Consider the following 25,433-nt stretch of genomic DNA (forward strand, 5'->3'; position numbering starts at 1 on the left):
ACAATGGACTTCAGGGCCTTAAATATTCAGGCACCGGAACTTCCCCAATATATACTTCATTCATTCATTCAATTATATTTATTAAGTGCTTTCTGTGTGCAGAGCACTGTACTAAGCACTTGGGAAGTACAAGTTGGCAACATATAGAGATGGTCCCTACCCAACAGCAGGCTCACAGTCTAGAAGGGGGAGATAGACAACAAAACAAGACGTATTAACAAAATAAAATGAATAGAATAAATGTGTACAAATAAAATAGAATAATAAATACGTACAAACATATATACATATATACAGGTGCTGTGGGGAGGGGAAGGAGGTAAGGCGGAGGGATGCGGGGAGGGGGAGAGGAAGGAGGGGGCTCAGTCTGGGAAGGCCTACTTAGAACACTGCATACTGCTGGATAATCAGCAAACTTGGAGTTTGTGAAGAATGGTATATTTATATACAGGCCACAAATTGGCTACAGGCACATGCTGGCTCCCAGACAACTCTAGATTCCCAAGTGATCTTGAGGTTTGGAGTTAGGCAGAAGACGCGCTCCAAACCTCCACCTTAAGCAAAACCAGAAACCAAACCATTTCAGACTGTCCTCTGACCCAATTGACCATCCAAGGCCTCTAGAGAGGCAGCACGGCCTAGTGGAAAGAGGATGAGACGGGAAGTCAGGAGACCTGCATTCTAATCCCAGCTCTGCCACTTCCTGCTGTGGGACCCTGGGCAAATCGTATGTGCCTTGGTTTTATCCTGTACCTACCCCAGGTTTTCACACAGTGGTTAGCATATACATAGTAACTGTGGTATTTATTATTATCAAAGTGCTCCTGGAATCAACCTACATGGCCATGGATGAGGATCAGATGGCTTCTAGGCTGGAATTTTTAGAGTGCCTCTGAAATACAGCACCTCAGAACAAACCTGGACCAGAACTGCCCTCAACAGGCAGTACTTCAGAAATCATCTACGAGACACACCACAGGGCCTGCCTGGCATTTGGCATTATTCTGGCTCTCAGTGAGGCAAAATGTGTCAGGCTAAGTACCCTGCTCCCACTCAACCATCCTTTTACAAACACAACTATGGAAATTTTACATACATAAGTAATTAGCTACAAATACTCACAAAACAAATTAAAAGAGTAAAAATGGAGTTTTCAAAAATCCCTTTCCCATATATGGACAGTGTCATTACCTACAGAAAGCTGAAGAAAAGACTGCTCAGACCCCAAGAGCAAGCCTTAAATTCGCCTTTTAAATTGGCCAACCTAAACTACAATTCACAACAGATAGTTCTCTGAGTACTACTCCACATTTACTCTTCCACTTTGCAAACGCACAATATGGAAAACATGCAAAATACTACTCAACGATCTGACATGTTCTTTTAGTTTGTCTTCAACGGCGATAGCAAGATGCTTGAAGGAAGAATGCCCTTCTTGGCACCACTCTCTCATGTTTGGGATCGCACCCCTACCTTCATAACATTCCCCTCTGGGAAGGAGGCATACAGCAGTCAGCTAAACTCTCTTCAATCCACTGACCTGTTCAGCCTGCATAACTTTTTGGGATAATCAACTCTACATTCTTATCACCATGGAAGAGAAGCTTACCTAGATCCTTCCTTCTCCACCAGCTCTAACTAGACCCACACCATCGGTGCCAACCCCAGTGAAATAGTCAAACCAATCCTCCTGGAATAGCCATTTGCTCCTGCTGACCCCCTGGAAACAAAAGTAAACTTCAAAAGTAATTCACAAATTACCACAGTGTGCATAGTCATCAGCATGAACAGCAGGATTTTAAATTTAGGCCAGCTGAGGGAAGAAAGAACTGATTCAAAAAAATTTTTTAAATTCACATCTGCTACTAAGAAGGTATGCTTCTATTTTTGGAAGCTGCTGAACTCTTCAGATCTCTAGGACCAATCAATCAATCACAGTTACAGAGCACTTACTGTGTGCAGAGGACTGTACTAAGCACCTGGAAGAGCACACTATAACAAGAGTTGGTAGACACGCTCCCTGCACACAACGATCTTACAGTCTAGAGGGGGAGAGACATTAATATAAATTACAGATATGAACATTGATGGTATGGGGCTGACGGAGAGGTAAATAAAGGAAGCAAATCCAAGTACAAAGGCGATGCAGAAGGGACTGGGAGAAGAGGAAATGTGGTCTTATGCAGAGAAGGCCTCTTGGAGAAGATGTGCCTTCAATAAGGCTTTGAAAGTGGGGAGAGTGATCATACGTTGAATACCAAGAGGGAGGGAGTTCCAGGCCAGAGGCAGGACATGGTCAAGGAGTCGGCAGCAAGACAGACAAGTTTGAGGAACAGCTTGTTGGTTGGCATTAAAGGAGCAAAGTTGGTGGGCTAGGTTGTAGTAGGAGAGAAGCGAGGGGAGTAGGAGGAGGCAAGGTGATGGACAGCTTTACAGTGGATGGCAAGGATTCACTGATGTATGGAGGGAGAATTGTGTGTGCGACTGTTCTTGTGGTGGAAAAAACACTGCACTACATACAAAGAGGGCTTAACTGCTGAGGACGTGGCAGGGAGAAAGGGGTGCCCCAATGAAACAATACTGGGGAATCATCCCTTTCCCTAACTGACTGGTCTGGTAAGGCCTGGGAGAAGAGTCCCACTACTCAGATTGTGAGCCCCTTGAGAGACAGGGACCATATCTAATTCCCATGTATTCTCCCCCTGCACTTAGTACCGTGCTCTGCACACAGTAAGGGCTGAATAAATACTATTACTGCTACTGGGAAAAGAAAAAGAGAGCTTGAGCTGCAAGAATGCCCCTTGCAGGTACATTGGAGGCTAACATGAATCCCCCCATCAATTTCCACCACTTTACCCAGTCTCGTAGGCTAACAATAATAATAATAATAATAATGGTATTTGTTAAGCACTTACTATACGCAAAGCACTGTAAGCACTGGGGGGAATACAAAGTAATCAGGTTGTCCCATGTGGGGTTCATAGTCTTAATCCCCATTTTCCAGATGAAGTAACTGAGGCACAGAAGTTACATGGTTTGCCCAAGGTCACACAGCTGACAAGTGGTGGAGCCGGGATTCAAACCCATGACCTCTGACTCCCAAGCCTGGGCTCTTTCTACTGAGCCAGCCTGCTTCTCTGGTTAGGGTTTCTTGGGGAAATGTTTGACTTCTTTCCTCCTGAATGGCTGCCCAGGGAGGGGAAAGAAAGGATCAGAGAGCTGTTTTTAAGTCTTAGACAATACTAGAGAATTGGATTTTTCTTGTTTTGTATTCTGTGCTCTTGCCTAAAGAAAAATTGAAGGAGTACTGACTAGCGCATGAAAAGTTTTTCTTCCCAACATTCTAAATACTGAATGGAGGGGTGTTGCAGATTGCCACCACACAGTACGAGCAAAATTGCAGGAATCAAATCAACCACTTGAGTGTAGAGGTTTGACAGTGAATATGGATAGTTTGTTTCAAGAGCAGATTTTCTTAATTTCCATTTTCTTGAATATACTGCCTCACAGACTGCCTGAACTTAAGGAAGGAAGAGAGGCCACCCAGCTTCCCTTCAGCCCTGTCCCAAACCAGGAAGAATGAGAAACCAGCACAACAGAATAAGGTCTTAGTAGTAGAAGTAATAATATTTATTAAGTGCTTACCGAGGATAAGGCCCTGTACTAAGCTCACTGTTGGCAGGGAATGTGCCCATTTGTCATATTGTACTCTCCCCAAAGCTTGGTACAGTGCTTTGCACACAGCAAGCGCTCAATGAATATGACAATGAATACTAAGCACTGGGAGAAAATACAGGTGGGAATTGGACATAATAATAATGGCATTTACTAAGCGCTTACTATGTGCAAAGCACTGTTCTAAGCGCTGGGGAGGTTAAAAGGTGATCAGGTTGTCCCACAGGGGGCTCACAGTCTTAATCCCCATTTTTGTCCCTCAGCAGACTCATAATCCAACTTCACCACCTCCCTGGGGGCCTGCAGTCCAGAAAAGAAACTGTTCAGTCCGACACCAACAGGCCTTCCCATTTAACAACAGAATCTACTGGGTTCTTGCTTAGTGCAGAGCACTGTACTCACAACTCTAGCATTTGTTAAGCATTTCATGCACTATACTTAGCGCTGGAGAAGATACAAGTTCATCAGGTTGAACACAGTGCCTATCTCACAGTTTAAGTAGGAAGAATGGGTACTGAACATCCATTTTACAGATAAAGAAACTGAGGTAAAGAGATATTTTAAGTGATTTTGCCAAGGTCACAGAGGGGAAGTGGCAGAGCTGGGCTTAGAATCCAGGTCCTCTGACTCTTAATGGTTCTTACCATTAGGCCACACTGCTATTCAACCCTTAGGAAAATTCAACAGTAGTAGACCTGTTAGCTACTCTCAGAGAGTTTACAGTCTAAAAGGGTGTCAGGTCCTACAATAAATTATAGATAGGAAGAAGCAATTAATGTAAATACACATCTTAGACTGTCCAATCATCTCCAATCCCTAGCAATGCCATGGACACCTCTCTCCCAGAACGCCCCACCTCCACCTGCAATCGTTTTGGTAGTGTATCCACAGTTTTTTTGGTAAAAAATACAGAAATGGTTTACTACTGCCTCCTTCTACGCAGTAAAGTTGAGTCTCCGCCCTTGACTCTTTCCCATGCCACTGCTGCCCAGCACAGGTAAGAGTGCTTAGTGTGGTGCTATGCACACAGTAAGCGCTCAATATGTACAATTGAATGAACTGAATGAATGAAGGTATGCAAGTACAACTGGGGAAATGGAAAAGTGCTGAAATGGGCAGGACTGAACTGCACAGGGAGATGTGAGACTGATCAGGGAAGGCCTCCTGGAATCATGATTTCAGGACTTTGGATGTGAAGGGGAAAGGACTTCCAGGCAAAAGGGAGGTGAGCAAGAGGGCAGCAGTGAGAGAGATGAGAATGAGGCTCAGTGAGTATGTTGGCATGAGAGGTATGAAGCATGCAAGCTACAGATATATTGGGAGAGGAGCAAGTATTGGCTAGGGGGAGAGAGGGGCAAGAGGGGAGAGCTGACAGAGTCAATGGTTGAGAGGTTCTGCTTGATGCAGAATGGGACGGACAACAACTGGAGGTTTGAGGAAAGTGTGCAGAACTATGTTTTAAGGAAAATTATTTGGGCAGGTGAATGAAGTAAGGACTGAAGAGGGGAGAGACTTGTAGCAGGGTGATCTGTGAAGGGGCTAACACAGTAATCCCCGCTTCGGTCCAGGGGGGAAGGGAAACAACAAGGCCCTCTCCATCTTTAGAAAGTATGGTGAGACCGTGGCTGAGACTGCTGGACTGAGTCTCAAAGCGCTTGAAATCCTGCAACTCTATTCACAGCATGCTACTGGTCTTTCTGTATTTCAATTCAAAACTACCTGTGTGCAGAGTTGTGCTCTTGCTTTTCACATCATTTTTAAGTTGTATTTGTGTTTTTTATTGTTTCACTGCACTCATATGTCTGCCGCATATCCCCTTCTCATTCCTGTTCTTGGATTGTGAGCCCTTTACGGGTGCAGGGACAATGTCTAATTCTCACCCATCTATTTTTTGCCACTAAGATTTATTACAGTGCTTGGCACACAGCAGACACTCAATACAATTGCCACTATCTTTAGTGGATGCAGGGAAATGCTTTTAAAAATGATATTGCATGAATCTGTAAACAGTAAATACATATACCACCCTTCATGCTGAAAATGACACCACCGTTGGTGAATTGGGTGCACACAATGCCAGCTCACTTTGCAGGCAGAAACCATCTCCTATTTTATTTATCCTGTCACGTTTAAGACAAAAGTAAAATAAGTGCTAAGGGCTGCAATGCAGGCTCACAATCCACTGAAAGCACTGAAAAGCAGCCTGGCCTAGTGGTTAGATCATAGACCCGGGAGTCAGAAGGGCCTGGGTTCTAATCCCAGATCCACCACTTGTCTGTTGTGACACCTTGGGCAATCCACTTCGCTCCTCTTTGCTTTAATTACCTCACATGTGTAAAATGGGGATGAAGATTCACTAAGTCATTCAATCGTATTTATTGAGTGCTTACTGTGTTGTGAGCCCCTTGTGGGGACAAGGACTGCTGATTATCTTCTATCTTACCCCAGTGCATAGAACAGTGCCTGGAACTTGCACTTTAAGTGCTCAAATACATGTGAGAAAAAAAGTTGCTCTTTGTCTTCATTCATCATTAACAGCCTCAACTGTACTCTTGACCACTTAGATGCAGATTATACTATATGCTGGGGGAACAAATACAACCAAAAAAAAAAATTATTGCCTTCAGGGGACTTAGTCTAATGAATCATTCTGAATAAGGCAACAGGAGCTTTGATAATTAAGGCATTCCTAAACTTGCCCAGGTGGAACTATGCATGCTTAGTGCTACCTGAAAGTCATAAGAGAAATTATGGTATGGATGTGGAAAGGAAGAAAAAAGGGAAGGAAGGAAGGGATACTCACTCTACCTTTCCAAAGCAAGGTCATGGTCTCAAATAATGGAGCTCCTGGGGCTGCAGTCAGGGACTCAACTCAAGAAGGAGCTTTGCATAGTTCACATGGGCAGCTAGCTACACCCACAATTCTGAATAAAGTTCCCACAAAAGTCTGCTAACCAAGAGTGGATCTTTAGCAAAAGTATTTACTGAGTGCCTATGTGCAAAGCACTTATGTAAGCACATGAAAAAAATAAAAAAAAAATAGAATTAGTAGACACAATCCCTGCCCTGAAAGAGCTTACAATCTAACATGAGAGACACTAAAATCAGTTACTGAGAGGAGCAAATAAAGTATAACGGTACAAATTAAATGATATTGGGGTTTGTGAATGCCCAAGTGTTCAGGTTTGTTTTCTTTATGTTACTTGTTAAGTGCTTTAGTGTCAACCACTGTTCTAAGAGCTGGGATAGGTACAAGTATGTACAAGTAGTTACAATAATAACTGTGGTATTTATTAAGTGCTTACTGTACGCCAGACACTGAACTAAGCACTCGGGTAGATACAAGGTAATTGGATTACACACAGTCTCTGTCCCACCTTGGGTTCACAGTCTTAATCCCCACTTTACAGATGAAGTAACTGAGGCACAGAGAAGTGACTTTCCCAAGGTCACACATCAAACAAGTGGGGAAGCCAGGATTAGAACCCAGGTCCTTGTGGCTCCCAGACCAGTGCTCTATCCACTAGGAGCACTCCCAAGGAGGGAGAACAGGCACTGAATCCCCATTTTACAGTTTATGAAACTGAGGCACAGAGAAGTTGGGCAAGAAGTGACTTGCCCAAGGTCACACAGCAAGCACTTGGCAGAGCTGGGATTAGAACCCAGGTCCTCTGACTCCCAGGACTGTGCTCTTTTCACCAAACCACCCTGCTTTTCACACTGCTTAGGTGGCATGGAAGTGCAGAACTTGCAGATAGGGAAGATGCTGAGGGGAGAGAGAAATTAACCAGGAAAGGTTTGCTGGAGGAGGGCATTTTCCTGGTCGAAGTGTAGTTCAGGTGTCTGGTAACAATGCAGCTCCTCTAAATGACTGCTTGTCATTCAGATTAGCAAAACAGCTCAGCTTGTTATGGGCAGGGAACCGGTCCACTAATTCTGTTGCACTGGATGCTCCCAATCAACCAACCAATGGTATTCACTTGAGCGCTTATGTGCATCATCAATCGTATTTATTGAGCGCTTACTGTGTGCAGAGCACTGTACTAAGCGCTTGGGAAGTACAAGTTGGCAACATATAGAGACAGTCCCTACCCAACAGTGGGCTCATAGTCTAAAAGACTGCTAGGACTGGAGGGGTTTAGGGGGGGTTTGAAGAGGGAGACAACAGGGAAGGGATCTTAGAAGGAATACAACTTGACTCTTTGCTGGAGGACTTGTGTCTGGATTGATGTAAACTCCTCCTGCTGGGTAAAGAGGTGGTCTTGTCCAAGTACAAAAAAAAAAAAAAAAACACACCAAGTGGGCTTTCAATAAATGCTGCTACCGCTATTACTACTATTACTACACTATATTATAAAAAAACAGCAACTACAAGCTTTAGTTGGTAATTATAATAATAGTAATAATGGTGGCATTTGTTAAGCACTTACTACGTGCAAAGCACTGTTCTAAGCGCTGGGGGGGTACAAGGTGACCAGGTTGTCCCATGTGCGGCTCAGTCTTAATCCCCATTTCACAGATGAGGTAACTGAGGTTCAGAGAAGTTAAGTGACTTGCCCAATGTCACACAGCTGACAAGTGGCAGAGCCAGGATTAGAACCTAACCTCTGACTCCCAAGCCCGGGGTTTTTTTTCCACTGAGCCTTGCTGCTTCTCTGTGTCAGACAAATCCATCCTTTACTGTTAATTCTGCCATTTGAAGAAATGTGCAACACAATGGCTGCTTTAGCTCTTTTCCACTGATCTTATTTAAAAGTTTTTCCCTAAAATCTGTTACAATTAAGTTTTAAGCAAAAACATTATACTGAATGTACGAACAGGTCTGTTTCCTTCTGAAGGAGTTCATGGAACGCTCGGAGGGAAACCATACTATCTTAAATCAGTGGACAACTGTGCCAATTACCATGTTTTGCTCCCCAAATCTGTCTTTTTCGGGGGAAAAAATATACAAGCTTGATAGAGGATTACCACTGAAGTGCTTAAATCAGGAGATTAGCCTAGACCTTGGATCTTACTTATTACTCTTTCTATAGTGTGTTCACACGCATTTCTTATTTGTTTGGGAGCAATTTAAGAAATGAAAAATAAATTCATCAATAAATTTTAACTGCATTCTATAGGCTTCAGGAGAACACCGGCAAGGAGAGCAACGAAATACACATCTCCTAAACAAAAATATGGGGGCTTAGGACTCCCCAGATCACACGCTTCAACCTAAAACAAATAAGGAACAACTTTCCCTAACTAGCGGTTGCCCATGGTTTGTCTGGTTCCCACAGGGACCAAAGGAAAGGCGATTACTGATTGGACGAAAAAGTTGGCCTAGTTGCGGGCTCCTGCCATCATGACAGCAATGAGGAGAAGGAAGGGTCAGCGGAGGGGTCCAAGCCCATCCTCAAGGAACAGGGCTAGTGTGGCAGCAGCAGCCTCCACTCACAAAACAGAGCCTGGGAATCTCTCGGCCCTCCGCTCTTATCTGTACAAGAGAGAAAGCCAGGGAATCCATGTGCCGTCCCTAGCACTTTATAGACTTTATGCCCATCCTCAGCACTTACATATCGATTACTCTGCTGGAAATATCTCCCATAAGAGCACAACCTCCTGGTGTGCAGGGAATAGGTCTGTTACTGGCTTGTTTTGTACTTTCCACATGCTTAGTTCAGTGCACTGTCCCCAGTGGGCCCTCAAAAATGCCATTACTACTACCCATCCCAAAAACATTGGGATCAAGTGACATAGGACCGAGATTTTATACAGTTTTAAATTAAAAGGTAAGGTTCCTACAGTTTAGTTTACTGGATTAGGTCTGAAGGGGGAAAGAGCAGCGTGGCTCAGTGGAAAGAGCTCGGGCTTTGGAGTCAGAGGTCATGGGTTCAAATTCCAGCTCAGCCACTTGTCAGCTGTATGACTTTGGGGCAAGTCACTTAACTTCTCTGGGCCTCAGTTCCCTCATCTGTAAAATGGGGATTAAGACTGTGAGCCCCCCATGGGACAACCTCATCACCTTGTAAGCTCCCCAGCACTTAGAACAGTGCTTTATACATAGTAAGCACTTAATAAATGCTATCCTTATTATTATTATTATAATAATACTATATGGAACTACAAGGCAGACGTTTGTACTTTTTAAATAACTAAGTCTTACGTACACTTTTTCATTTGCGGAGAAAAAGTCAATTTTTTTCATTCTACTATTGCTATTAAACAAACACTTATGAGGTACAATAAAATAGTGTGTACAAGTCTCCCTGATTTTGACTTCATGGGCTGAGTATTTGCAGAGAGGCTGTTGCTTTGGTCCTTTAAGACATTAAATATAATTGCTCCACCAGATGTTAAACACTATGTGGCCTCAATGTGAACTCCTTATCTAGAGAAGGATGCTCTCTCTCCCCCTTTTAAAGTTCTTCAGTTTTCAGGGTTGATCTATAACGCTCTTGTTTGCCTTCATCTTGTTGTCAAGATTTGCATTTCTGCCAAATGTCTACACGAGCAGTAGTTTCCCTTCCCACACCTTTCCCTCTCTCCCCCCACCCCCTTTTCCCTGGAGAATGTGCCACTTCACTATTCTGTACATCATGCTCCTGGTTCAGTGCACTGCACCAAGTGAACACTCAAATACCACAACTACACTGCACTACAAGCACATTCATGGCTGAGCCACATGCAGATACTCCCCAGACGTGGAGGTGTACCCACTCACCTACCCACCCATGTGGTTCTGTTGCAGGATTAGAAAAACCAAGGAATTCATTGGGGTTTTGTCTCTTTTAAAAGTCAGTTGATCAGTGCTATTACTGATTGGTTTCTGGGTGCACAGCGAGGGAGTTTTTGCTCAGGGGTTGGTAGGAGAACAATTTCAGTAAACATTTTTGCTTCCCAAAGCAACATTTCATTTTGCCTGGATTTCTTTCAGGCAAAGGATTCATGGCCTTCATGGCCAAGGACTTGGTCTGTTGATAATGATACTAATAGGGTTGACAAATAAGCAATCCACTTTAATATGGCAGCAAGCTCTGAAACAACATTGGAAGAGCCATAGTTTTGGATCTGAAAATAAGACCGATTTAAAAAAAAAATCAAATCAACCCTAATAGTTTTTGGTTCCTGTATTCATTCACCTTTCAATTTTATATGGAAGAGTCTTCCACCACCCCACAAAGTCAAGTATTTTGGGCTCTTAACTCAGTGCTTAAAGTCAAAGGTCCTGTAAGAACTCCTTATATCATAGTCCTCAAACCAAAAAGGGCACAGCAACTGCATTCTAGCTGACGTCATATCACAGGATAGAGAATGTCTCCAATCCTGAAAATGCCTTAGAATTCATGGAAGAAATCAAATGCAAGAATGCTAAGAAATATTCAAAATGTCTAATCATTAATTAGGTATGAAGTCTGCTTCATAGGAAAATGGTACAAGCCCTGCCCCCTCCAGCCCAACCAACTATTTTTCAAAGCTTACGTCACTGTCAAGAACTACCCTCCTCTCACTTTTTTACAATTCCTCTTGGGTGGACTTTGTATATGTTGCATATAGCTTATTTTTTCCTTAACTGCAAAACCCTAACATAGCCTAGCAGGCATTATACATGAATTTTCTGCTTAGTTTATATTTGCAGTCCAGCTGTACGCACAATACATACTGACTACTTACAAACTGAATCTGAACATGATATACATTTCCCAAAATAGAACTCATATGCAAAAGTCCAAATGAGGTGGTCTTACCAGACCAGGAAGCAAACAGAATTTTCAATAGTTACAATACTAATTTATAGGTATCAAGAATATCTTACAATAGTCAAGAAAAATTAACTAAAAGGCAGTTGGCAACCTATAAATCTAGTTTAAAATTAGACTCTCCAGGTATTTTTGATGAATTACGACTGTTTATAATCCTATTTCAAAGCAGATGAACTTTTAACACAATTCTCTAAGTTTGCACTGTGGAAAAAATAAGGAATGACTTTTTAAAATGTCCAGATAGTGGAAAGATTTGGTCCATATAAAACACTGTAGAGATGTGTTGAAAAAGTAAAATAAATACTGATTTAACAGATATATTCATATGTATATACATGCATATATATGATAAATAACTGATATAAGACTTTTGACAGGCACTGGATGGAAAGATACACCACAAAAGAGAGGAAGCTCAAATGTGTCTGTTATACTGTACTCTTCCAAGCGCTTAGCCCCCGGCTCTCAACCCTCTCCGCTATTCTCCCATCCTTCCCAGCAGTATCTTCAGATGAGATCTCCTCCCTCCTCTCAAGTGCTACTCCATCCGCCTGTACTTCTGACCCCATTCCCGCTCATCAAATGAAATCTCTTGCCCCTTCCCTCCTCCCCTCAACTTCCATCTTCAACTGCTCACTCTCCACTGGTTCCTTCCCCTCTGCCTTCAAACATGTCCAGGTCTTCCCCACCCTAAAAAAAACCTCTCTTGACCCCACCTCTCCTTCTAGTTACCACCCTATCTCCCTCCTACCATTCTCTTCCAAACTGGGATTTGATAATAACTCAGTAGATTTTCTACGAGATTAAAATCTTACTATCAGCATTATTTGGAGTGACCTGTCTTGCAGTGCAGTGTGGGGAGACATTTGAGGAGCCCATATGAGCAGTAATAAATGGGGATCTGACAATCTAATGGAAAAGAAAGGCAAATACACTAAACCACTTGACCTAGGTATGCAAATGAAAATGGCAATATGGAAGAGTTGCAGCATATGACTTAAACTACTTTTGTAAAGCTACTCCAGATGTGACAGCGGGGCATAGGCAGGCATTGCCTGAAGCTGCTAAAGGGGTACAGTCCGAGTCCAAAACAAAAACAAAACAAACAAAAACCCCCACAAAAAACCACACCAGATTTTGGTCTGCAATGGGGCTGATCAGAGAGGGCCAGGGTGGGAGGGTAGGGGAGTTTCGACTCATGTCTCCATAACCGTATAACCTCCCCTTTGTCCGACTGGGACCATCTGCAAAGTGGTTTTCCTTGAATGTGATTGTCCAGGGTAATAATAACAATGCTAATAATCAATCAATCGTATTTATTGAGTGCTTACTGTGTGCAGAGCACTTCATGAAGCGCTTGGGAAGTACAAGTTGGCAACATATAGAGACAGTCCCTACACAACAGTGGGCTCACAGTCTAGAAGGGGGAGACAGAGAACAAAACAAAACATATTAACAAAATAAAATAAATAGAATAGATATGTACAAGTAAAATAGAGTAATAAATACGTGCAAACATACATACATATATACAGGTGCTGTGGGGAAGGGAAGGAGGGATGGAGAGGGGGAGGAGGGGGAGAGGAAGGAGGGGGCTCAGTCAGAGAAGGCCTCCTGGAAGAGGTGAGCTCTCAGTAGGGCCTTGAAGGGAGGAAGAGAGCTAGCTTGGCGGATGTGGGGAGGGAGGGCATTCCAGGCCAGGGGGATGACGTGGGCCGAGGGTCAACGGCGGAACAGGTGAGAACCAGAACGAGGCACGGTGAGGAGATTAGCAGCAGAGGAGCGGAGGGTAAGGGCTGGGCTGTAGAAGGAGAGAAGTGAGGTGAGGTAGGAGGGGTCGAGGTGATGGAAAGCCTTGAAGCCCAGGGTGAGGGGTTTCTGCCTGATGCATAGGTTGATTGGTAACCACTGGAGATTTTTGAGGAGGGGAGTAACACGCCCAGAGCGTTTCTAGACAAAGACAATCCAGGCAGCAGCGTGAAGTATGGATTGAAGTGGGGAGAGACAAGAGGATGGGAGATCGGAGAGGAGGCTGATACAGTAGTCCAGACAGGATAGGCTTGAACGAGCAGGGTAGCGGTTTGGATGGAGAGGAAAGGGCGGATTTTGGCAATTTTGCGGAGCTGAGACCAGCAGGTTTTGGTGACGGCTTGGATGTGAGGGGTGAACGAGAGAGGGGCGTCGAGGATGACACCAATAATAACAACAAGAATTGCAATATTTATTAAGTACATCTATGTGCCAGGCACTGTACTAAAAGCTGAGGCAGACACAGGGTAACTGGGTTGGACAAAGTCCTTGTCCCTCATCGACTTCATAGTTTTTATCCCCATTTTACAGATGTGGTAACTGAGGAACAGAGATGTGAAGTGACCTGCCCAAAGTCACACAGCAGACAAGTGATGGCGCCGGGATTAGAATGCAGGTCCTCTAACTCCCAGCCCCGTGCTCTTTCCACTAGACCACGCTGCTTCTCCTCAAGAAAGGGACAGGACAGGACCATCAGGTAACCAACCACAATAGCTCTGGCTAAGCAGGCTCCAATAGTGTCCTGAACAAGAAGAACAGGACGATTTCAAAAGTTCACTAGTGTCCGGCACCGTACAGCAGATGTAGGAGCAGGTGAAGAACAAAAGCTGATCATCTCAACTTCCTCTCCAAACCAAAAAGGTGATCTCCAAGAGGTAACAGGCTCACATACTAACAGGCATCACAGACACCCCTCTTTTTAGAATAAACATAAAAGTACTAACTACATATACAAAAATATCCAAGTCGCAATCTCAAGGCTCCCTTGGCCAGCAGAACATAAACAAATGGCAAGAGTAAATAGGCAATGCAGACTTTAAACCAAGATCCTGGTTTAATCCTGGTTTAAGTGCAGAACGATCCTAATCTGCAACTGGTCCTTAAAATAAGTGGGTTATCCCAAACCCAGAAGCATCCACTCATCCCTTCTCCTTGTGGAGGCCCTCTGGACGAAGGTACAAGCCACAACACAAAACTTCTGTAGTTGGGAAAAGGGAAGCAAGAGCAAAGAGTTGCTTCTTTCTCTGTCCCCACTTTAACCTTCCCTTCTCCAACAGCATTTGTCCCAGCCCTCAGATGGAATTGGCTCCACTCCAGAAAACGCGACCAGGTCAGTTAAGCTGGCCCCTTCCAAGCATCAGAGATACAGCCATAAAGATACCTCTCATCCTGGTCAGTCCCTCTGGACAAAAAGCTTGCAATTTCTCTTGTGGTACCCTGTGCAGTCTGGGAAGACTGTCCCAGAACCGTACTTCCCTAAGGAGAGTCCAAAGGCTGGGTCCACCAAGGTTCAGGAGATCTTTAGACACAGATCAGAGGAGAAGGGGATGAGGCAACACTGTAGGGATATCTGGAGAAGGTGCGATCAGAAACTGATTACTGTTTGTAGGAGGGCAAAGACTCAAGGCATTGGAAAATGAAGTCCTGTCAGTTAGGGTTAATAATAATAATGATGGCATTTATTAAGCACTTACTATGTGCAAAGCACTGTTCTAAGCACTGGGGAGGTTACAAGGTTATCAGGTTGTCCCATGGGGGGCTCATAGTCTTAATCCCCATTTTACAAATCAGGTAACTGAGGCACAGAGAAGTTAAGTGACTTGCCCAAAGTCACACTGCTGACACGGCTTCAACTATCATCTCTACGCTGATGACACCCAAATCTACATCTCTGCCCCTGCTCTCCCTCCTGCCCTTCAGGCTGGGTCTCCTCCTGCCTTCAGAACATCTCCATCTGGATGTCTGCCCACCATCTAAAACTCAATATGTCCAAGACTGAACTCAAATTCCCTCCCAAACCCTGCCCTCTCCCTGACTTTCCCGTCACTGTACACTGCACTACCATCGTTCCTGTCTCACAAGCCCGCAACCTTGGTGTCATCCTCAACTCTGCTCTCTCGTTCACCCCTCACATCCAATCTGTCACCAAAACCTGCCGGTCTCACCTCTGCAACATCGCCAAGATCCACCCTTTCGTCTCCATCCAAACCGCTACCTTGCTGGTTCAATCTCTCATCCTATCCTGGCTGGATTACTGCATCAGCCTCCTCTCTGATCTCCCGTCCTCCTGTCTCTCCCCACTTCAGTCTATACTTCACGCTGCTGCCCGGATCATCTTTGCGCAGAAACACTCTGGGCATGTTACTCCCCTCCTCAAAAATCTCCAGTGGATAACAGTCAACCTACACATCAAGCAAAAACTCATCACTCTCAGCTTCAAGGCTCTTCATCACTTCGCCCCCTCTTACTTCCTACCTCACCTCCCTTCTCTCCTTCTACAGCCGAGTCCACACCTTCCGTTCCTCTGCTGCTAACCTCCTCACCGTGCCTCGTTCTCGCCTGTCAATCAATCAATCATCATCATCATCAATCGTATTTATTGAGCACTTACTATGTGCAGAGCACTGTACTAAGCACTTGGGAAGTACAAATTGGCAACATATAGAGACAGTCCCTACCCAACAGCGGGCTCACAGTCTAAAAGGGGGAGACAGAGAACAAAACCAAACATACTAACAAAATAAAATAAATAGAATAGATATGTACAAGTAGAATAAATAGAGTAATAAATATGTACAAACATATATACATATATACAGGTGCTGTGGGGAAGGGAAGGAGGTAAGATGGGGGGGATGGAGAGGGGGACGAGGGGGAAAGGAAGGAAGGGGCTCAGTCTGGGAAGGCCTCCTGGAGGAGGTGAGCTCTCAGCAGGGCCTTGAAGGGAGGAAGAGAGCTAGCTTGGCGGATGGGCAGAGGGAGGGCATTCCAGGCTCGGGGGATGACGTGGGCCGGGGGTCGATGGCGGGACAGGCGAGAACGAGGTACGGTGAGGAGATTAGTGGCTGAGGAGCGGAGGGTGCGGGCTGGGCTGGAGAAGGAGAGAAGGGAGGTGAGGTAGGAGGGGGCGAGGTGATGGAGAGCCTTGAAGCCCAGGGTGAGGAGTTTCTGCCTGATGCGCAGATTGATTGGTAGCCACTGGAGATTTTTGAGGAGGGGAGTAATATGCCCAGAGCGTTTCTGGACAAAGCTAATTCGAGGCAGCAGCGTGAAGTATGGATTGAAGTGGGGAGACACGAGGATGGGAGATCAGAGAGAAGGCTGATGCAGTAGTCCAGACGGGATAGGATGAGAGCTTGAATAAGCAGGGTAGCGGTTGGGATGGAGGGGAAAGGGCGGATCTTGGCAATGTTGTGGAGCTGAGACCAGCAGGTTTTGATCACGGCTTGGATGTGAGGGGTGAGCTCAATCGTATTTATTGAGTGCTTACTGTGTGCAGAGCACTGTACTAAGCGCTTGGGAAGTACAAATTGGCAACATATAGAGATAGTCCCTACCCAACAGTGGGCTCAGTCTAAAAGCTGGCCCTCGTCCTCCTCCTGGCCTGGAATGCCCTCCCCTCCGCACCTCCGCCAAGCTAGCTCTCTTCCTCCCTTCAAAGCCCTACTGAGAGCTCACCTCCTCCACAAGACCTTCCCAGACTGAGCCCCCTTTTTCCTCTCCCCTTCCCCATCCCCCCCGCCCTATCTCCTTCCCCTCCCCACAGCACCTGTATATATGTTTGTACAGATTCATTACTCTATTTTACTTGTACATATTTACTATTCTATTTATTTTGTCAATGATATGCATCTAGCTTTACTTCTATTTATTCTGATGACTTGACACCTGATCACGTTTTGTTTTGTTGTCTGTCTCCCCCTTCTAGACTGTGAGCCCGTTGCTGGGTAGGGACCATCTCTATATGTTGCCAACTTGTACTTCCCAAGCGCTTAGTACAGTGCTCTGCACACAGTAAGCACTCAATAAATACAACTGAATGAATGAATGAATTGGCGGAGCCGGGATTTGAACCCATGACCTGACTCCAAAGTCTGTGCTCTTTCCACTGAGCCACGCTGCTACATTATTTAACCTTGATGCAAAACAGATTATGCCCCATTAAGACTTTTGCTAGAACAGGATAGAACCTGGGAGGGCTGATAAACAATATTAAGAGCTGTAGTAAATCAGAATGTAAATGCTTCCCTGCGTCAGACCAATGATCTAATTCCGTCAGCCAGAAGATCTTCAAAAGGCAATAGTATTCTGGAACAGTGTGAACATAGTCTACCTAGACATCAAGCCTAATGGTTAGGGATGTACCATCCTAACATCTATACATCTACATCCTTAATTTTCTCTCTAATAGACAGACCTCTTATCCATCATTCCATCAACTGTATTTATTGGGCACTTACTGGTTGCAGAGTGCTATACGTTAGGTCCTTCTTTAGATGGATGTAGTGAGAAGAACCTCTCCCGATATTATGAGTGTATCAAGTACTACAGTTGTACTGTATAAAGCAGGTAAACAAAAGGTGATACTTAGATCACTAGGTGTTCATTTCCCCCTTGCATGGTCAAAACAGTAACTAGTCTGTTGAAGAAATGCACCCTGTTGGTCTTGTGCCTTTAACTCTCCTAACTAGCAAATAGACGGGAAAGAGAACAAACTAAATGTCTAGAGTTTATGAAACTTCTAGAGGGTGGAGGCCAAGGGGAAAGCACACTGGTTTGGAAAAATGAACACACGGAACAAGTGCAAACTGTGGCAAGCAAAGAAAAGGAGCCTAAGAAACTCACCTCCTTTAATGAGAAGTTACTCTCTTTCAGTGGACAAAATGAATGATTTCAAAGATAGAAATGAGGTTCTTTAAGAGTTATCATAATAGTTTAATTACCCTCTTCCCATGAAGCCAGTACAGAAAGCATGGTGGGCGGTATCTTTGTATGCAATATGGCCAGCAGAAAAAACTGGGACTACAATGGGCAGCAATATACTTAATCTTGAAAGCGCAAAGTCAACATGAGAACATGAACCAAACTTCACTAAAGCGCTTTCCATATTCTAAGACAAAATCTCTAGTTCCCTACTGAAACTTCTCTGTAACTGAACTTAAAGCTTTCACTAAACTTTCAGTGAGAGAAAAATAGGTAAGTACTTTCAGTATAAGGAAAATGGAAACTTTTTTCCCCAGTCAGAAATATAAGAATTCTAACATTTGAACTAGATGAAGTTATGTTCAAATGGAGGAAATGATTTAGTTCCTAAAGTTTTGGTCTTCGTAAATCTCATAATTTAAGGTCATTACAGCAACTGATTTCTCTAGTTAGGCCAGTTGTCTACAAAAGAACTGCATGATTCCCTCCAAACTACCATGGAAGGGTTAACCAGGACACCTACAAGTCAGGAAAATGGTATATTTAAAATAAGTGACTTATGATATGGAAGTTTCACTTCAAAAGAAGACTAACCCAAACATAAATATCCAGCAAGTTAATAAATCAAAGCAGATAAGATGCTGTTGTGAAAAAAATGACTACTTTTCAGAAACAAGAGAAACACCTAACATCTCCTTCCAAAATGATAGTGTACTCTACGAAAAAAGAACCCCACCCCCACAAAAAAAACACATTAAGTTCATTCACAGATGCCACTGAGTCTCGATTTATCAAGGCAAAACACATTGGATCATTACTGCACAAAGCATTTTTCCAAAGTGCAATTCAAAAATGAACTACACAGGCTTACTTCACATTGAGAAAGAAAGTACTTAAGAGTTAAGGCTGATCAAATCCCAGAAGCAGTTTACGGTAAGCAAGGTAATGCCATCTAACATAAATATCTAGTTCATGTAACAGATCTTATACAGTCAGTTTTCCCATAATGTGGATGTTACAGTCTTGATGAACCCCACATGGAAATCTTTCATTACAGCAAATATGCCTTGACAACTGTTCCGTTCATCTAACGTCGTATAGCATTTTATCCACTCAGGGGTGATGCGAAGAATTTAATTCCTTAAGCAATGTTACAGGAAAACTGACTGTATCAGAACAACATTTCCTTAATGTCTATACAGGTCAAGAAAGGAGACGGTCTCACTTCTGTTTAGAATTGTTAGTATCTTGGTTCACATGCACGCGCGCACACACACACACACACACACACACACACAGAGAAAAACAGGCCAAATGAGACAGTGCAATGATTCCAGAACATCAGTATTCATCCCCCAGGAAAACCACCCATGTAATCCTAGCCAGTAGTCTAAAATCAAGCCAAAGCATCTGAAAGAACAAATGTATTGCATTTGCTATTAGAAATGCTAGGGAAGCCACCTTCAAGCAAACAACGATCAGAAACATCATCTTTGCCACTTATTTCTAGCATTATAGGTTATCTAGGATAGGCTGTTCTGAAAAAACACACACACACACACACACACACACACACACTACAGTTCATTACAAGATGCCACTGAATCTCAACATGAGATTAAGATTTTAATTACTATCAGAGCAAAAGAAGAAAGTTTCTCTTTGTACACAGTATTACCACTACTGACATCTGTGAGATTGAATCGGTATCCCCAGACCAATTATGGTCTCTGAAGACATGCTTTTAAGGCAAAAACATTTTTGAAAGCTAAGATATGCACTGCCAAATAAATGTAATGCTCACTCGAGTGCTAAACGCCCTGAATAGCATGAGCCACTTCCTTTTCATGAAGGCTCAGTTGAGCATGCACAATATTACTTGTGGGCAGATTGGCTAAAATAATTTTCAGGTGTTTAGTAACATATGACTCACTCTCAAAACTTATTCCCTGGAATTCCCACTAGCCTTACAGTTAAAAAAAAAGATTCTCTCTCCTACTTAACACATTTTCCCATCAATGGAACATCATTCGACTGCTGTTTCTGAGCCCGGCATTTTCCATTCAGCCTGCCTTATGGGAAGTATATGAGTCTTACTATGCTTCTCATGTCCATGCTGCTGGGAAAGCAGTCTGTACAAGCAGGAGTAGAGGCACAATCCTGAGAGAAAGGAGCAGAAAGAGATGTTGAGAGAATGAAGTTACAAATATGTCGCTCACCTGGGAGTTTATGATAGCTGAAAGAGAATTCTAGGTCAAGCTCTATTACACACAGCCCTGGTCAGAAGGAACTGAAATTTTTGCAAGGCAAATCAGTCCCGAGAAAAGTAAGCCTAAAGGAAACTGTAAGTGGTGTAAGTGAATTCGGAGAGTCCCCCAGAGATTTCCTAAGGCAGGGAGTAGAATACCACACAATACATATTTTATAGCTCTCAAAAAGGAAAGGAAGAAAAGTTAGCTCATAAAAGCTTAGGGAGGAATCATTTGAGAGAGTAACAGTTAATGCCTCATTGAAATCATCATCCAAGACCTAGAGCAAGACATGATCATGCACCTTAAACTTGACATACCCAATGGCTGTGGTAAAAATGGGTCCCCCTCCCACAGATGAAATTGAAAGTTACAGACATGAAGATCTCATTATCAATCATCTTTTTGTACTACCGCTCCTAGCAGTACCGTATTTTTTGATTAATTTGAAATTCTCACTGGACTGCATATCCACTTTGATTCTGGACTTTGTTGAATAATAATTATGGTATTTGTTAAGCACTTACTATGGGTCACACACTGTTCTAAGTGCTGGGGTAGATGCAGGTAAAGGTGGGTCAGACACAGTCCCTGTCCCACCCAGTCTAAGTCAGAGGGAGAACAGGTATTGAATCCCATTATACAGCTGAGGAAATCAATCAATCAATCGTATTTATTGAGAGCTTACTGTATGCAGAGCACTGTACTAAGCACTTGGGAAGTACAAGTTGGCAACATATTGAGACAGTCCCTACCCAACAGTGGGCTCACAGTCTAGAAGGAGGAGACAGAGAACAAAACCAAACATATTAACAAAATAGAGTAGATATGTACAAGTAAAATAAATAGAGTAATAAATATGTACAAACACATATACAGGTGCTGTAGGGAAGGGAAGGAGGTAAGATGGGGGATGGAGAGGGGGATGAGGGGGGGAGGAAGGAGGGGGCTCAGTCTGGGAAGGCCTCCTGGAGGAGGTGAGCTCTCAGTAGGGCCTTGAAGGGAGGAAGAGAGCTAGCTTGGCGGATGTTGGGAGGGAGGGCATTCCAGGCCAGGGGGAGGACCTGGGCCGGGAGTCGACGGCGGGACAGGCGAGAACGAGGCACAGTGAGGAGATTAGCGGCAGAGGAGCCGAGGGTGCGGGCTGGGCTGTAGAAGGAGAGAAGGGAGGTGAGGTGGGGGAGAGGTGAGGTGATGGAGAGCCTTGAAGCCGAGGGTGAGGAGTTTCTGCCTGATGCGCAGATTGATTGGTAGCCACTAGAGATTTTTGAGGAGGGGAGTAACATGCCCAGAGCGCTTCTGAACAAAGACAATCCGGGCAGCGGCGTGAAATATGGATTGAAGTGGGGAGAGACACGAGGATGGGAGATCAGACAGGAGGCTGATGCAGTAGTCCAGACGGGACAGAATGAGAGCTTGAATGAGCAGGGTAGCGGTTTGGATGGAGAGAAAAGGGCGGATCTTGGCAATGCTGCGGAGCTGAGACCGGCAGGTTTTGGTGACAGCTTGGATGTGAGGGGTGAATGAGAGAGTGGAGTCGAGGATGACACCAAGGTTGCGGGCTTGTGAGACGGGAAGGATGGTAGTGCTGACAACAGTGATGGGAAAGTCAGGAAGAGGGCAGGGTTTGGGAGGGAAGACAAGGAGTTCAGCCTTGAACATGTTGAGTTTTAGGTGGCAGGCAGACATCCAGATGGAGATGTCCTGAAGGCAGGAGGAGATGCGAGCCTGGAAGAAGGGAGAGAGAGCAGGGGCAGAGATGTAGATTTGGGTGTCATCAGCGTAGAGATGATAGTTGAAGCCATGGGAGCGAATGAGCTAACCAAGGGAGTGCGTGTAGATCAAGAACAGAAGGGGACCGAGAACTGAACCTTGGGGAACCCCCACAGTAAGGGGATGGGAGGGGGAGGAGGAACCTGCAAAAGAGACTGAGAATGAACGACCGGAGAGATAAGAGGAGAACTAGGAGAGGACGGAGTCTGTGAAGCCAACGTTGGATAGCGTGTTGAGGAGAAGAGGGTGGTCCACAGTGTCCAAGGCAGCTGAGAGATCGAGGAGGATTAGGCTAGAGTATGAGCCGTTGGATTTGGCAAGCAGGAGGTCACTGGTGACCTTTGAGAGGGCAGTTTCCATGGAATGTAGGGGACGGAAGCCAGACTGGAGGGGGTCGAGGAGAGAGTTGGTGTTGAGGAATTCGAGGCAGTGCGTACAGACAACTCGTTCGAGTTTGGAAAGGAACGGCAGGAAGGAGATGGGGCAATAACTAGAAACTGAGGAAACTGAGGCCCAGAGACATTAAGTGGCGTTTCCGCGATCACAAAGCACGCAAATGGCGGAGCTGAGATGAGAATGTGGTTCCGGGTTCCCAGGCCTGTACTCTTTCCTTAGGTCACACTGCTTCCTGGATGACACCCTAATCCTTTCACCTTTGTATGTTCCATTTTTTTGGCCATTCAATTATTTTTGCTGCTCTCCTCTTCAAGTGATCCATGCCCTATATTTCTTTTTAAAAATGTATAGGAAAATTGAACTGTGAGAGCTTGGCTGACACAGTTTAGCCTAAGATACCCATTTAATAATACCAAACACAAGTATCGTGGGTTTTGTCTGTCTTCTGGTGGGGACGACACTGTGGGGGAACATCTCTCCAACCAACTCCCTTTGCTGGCTGATGATCCACTAAGGTCCTGGGATGTTGCTTAGCCATCATTCCCCCATGGGCCACCGTGCAGGTTCTTAAGCTTTACTGGCGACTTGCTTTACAGGTGGTGTGAAAAGTTCTAAACAGAAAGTTACTGCCCAACATCACTGAAACTCCAACAGGAGAGACCAAGAAGTGAGAAAGCATTCCCCCGTTACTTGTATGAGTGGAACCATTGTCCTTGGGAGGTGACAAGAGTTGGGTAATTCCATATTTTCCCAGGCCAGAGAACTTCGAGGAATGAGATGGATGAGCGTTTTTAATCAGTGAGGCAGTCAACTTTTAGGAACCAGCACCCTGGGGAAAGACAGAATCTGGCAAGACTTCCAACTCAAGAGATGAATAATACCAACGCCCCGGACGCATTCACCGACCATAGTAAGGTACAGAAGTTAGGTAGTGTCAAGTGCAAAAAGGCACTTGTTTGATGATAATGAATTTGATAGTTCTCTATTTCCCATGAATGCAGCACATATCTATGCAGCAGTACAGCCACAGTATCCTATACCACAGAGATTGCATTCCTGCAGAACCCCATGTTGAGAGAGGCTTCCACTGTAGCACTCACACCAGGTCAGATGCTGCGCACACACACAACCAACTGTCCCTTCTGACACCACACGGTGCTGTACCCAGACAGGTGCACATTACCAGGAGGACGATCCCTAATTCTGCTTTCACATTCTACTCTAAATGGGTGAGCTCACATTCCACCAGAAGTGAGTGTATTTTTTCCCCCAAGAGAGCTTAACGTTAAAGGAACAAATTCCAATTTGTCTTCTTCAATTCAAAAACTCCATGTCATCTGCTGATTTATATGCCTCAGGCACTAAATATGTAAACTTTAGAACCGAGGTGCTGCTAATGAGGGCTTTTTGCCTCCAATAGGAAAAAAAGAGGAAACAAGTGTTGTTGATTCCTTTGGCCAGAACCTACCCTTGCTGGGACCAAGTCACCAAAGATTAGATGGGTGGCCCAGTAGGGAAGTCTGGGTGCCACCTGACTTGAGCCCTTGAGGTATCGCATCATGCCCAGAACACCACGACTGGTCAGTGGGTGGACTTGAGCCACTTGGCCCTTAGCCGGGGGGGGGGGGGGGGGGGGGGGGGCAGGTAAGTGTGACCGGTCCGGTCCCCCGGGCCCTACCGTCCTAGGTCTGACCCGACCCTCACAGTTATGACCCTTCATTTGAAGAACCTAGTCCTCTTCGGAAAGTTATGTCCTGAGACACATTTCATATTTCTCAGGAGAGTTCAGAAACTGAAGTCGGGGCAGTTGCAGACTTACTACTGAAAACACAAAAAATACCATGAGCATCTGCGTTTTCCTTAGGCTTTAGCAGAGGAAATGCTGGACCTTTATAATAACCTAAATAAGAGCATTAAATGACTATATATCTGGCATTTTGGCTTAATTTAACTATTTAAGAATTACACAGACTTAGATACTACTTAAAACTAAAGCTATTTTACCACTGCATGGCATACTTAAGAAGAGCATACTGGGTAGGCTAAACTATTATTTTAGTATTGTAGTCCAAAAAACTCTTCGCCTAAGAAATATTTGAAAGTCATTGGTTTTTAAGTGTCGGATTTTACTCTAAATCCAGAAGACGTTAAAAATTCAAAGAAATCTGATTCACACTCAGAATATATAATCCGTGGTGTTTTCTTTCTCAGTACGTGAATCCACCACAGACGATAATCATCCTCAACTGCCCTTCAGTTTGTTTTGAAGTTTGTTGTTAGATCCATTCTTCTATAAACAGAAACATCCTCCCTCAACTGAAGTTTGAAACAAAAATATTAGGCTTGACCAGTTTAAAAGAAAAGCAATTTAGGATAAACAAGTTGATGGAAGCATGTTGAGGTGCCTGGAAATGAGTGCTAAAAGAGTGCTAAAATAACTCTTTAAAAAAAAAAAAAGCTTTTTTAATAGAGTTCATTTCCCATATTTTCATGTGTCCAAAGTTTCTTTATGGTATTTGTTAAATGCTTACTATGTGTCAAGCACTGTTCTAAGCTCTGGGGTAGATGATGAGGTTGGACACAGTCCCTGTTGTTATGATGGAACCTGTTAAGTGCTCACTCTGTGTCAAGCACTGTTCTAAGTGCTGGGGTAGATGCACGTTAATCAGATTTGGACACAGGCCCTTACCCCCCACAGGATGTACGGTCTAAGTAGAAAAGAGACCAGGTATCAAATCCCCACCAGGCTCACAGTCTAAAATCGGAGGGAGGAGGATTTAATCCCCATTTTACAGGGGAAATCAGTCACAGAGGACTGACGGGACTAACCCAGGGTCACCCAGCAGAAGAGTAGCAAAGCTGTGAT

The 25,433-nt window shown here is 44.3% G+C and overlaps 1 protein-coding gene across 3 annotated transcripts in view; it reads right to left on the minus strand.

The window, feature by feature from the left end:
• Positions 1-25,433, minus strand: part of SCAF8 (SR-related CTD associated factor 8) — a 77,266-nt gene that overhangs the window by 49,183 nt on the left and 2,650 nt on the right. The window contains exon 1 of one of the 3 annotated variants that reach the window (XM_038740661.1): positions 20,247-20,290. The exons of the other annotated variants lie outside the window; for them this stretch is intronic. Within the exon in view, the coding sequence (XP_038596589.1) occupies positions 20,247-20,264 (18 nt within the window). The 5' untranslated portion in view covers positions 20,265-20,290. Of the gene's footprint in view, positions 1-20,246; positions 20,291-25,433 lie in introns of those variants that run through there. 3 annotated transcript variants of the gene reach the window in all.

The sequence above is a fragment of the Tachyglossus aculeatus genome, chromosome 2 (assembly GCF_015852505.1).
Source record: "Tachyglossus aculeatus isolate mTacAcu1 chromosome 2, mTacAcu1.pri, whole genome shotgun sequence".
Lineage (NCBI taxonomy): Eukaryota > Metazoa > Chordata > Mammalia > Monotremata > Tachyglossidae > Tachyglossus > Tachyglossus aculeatus.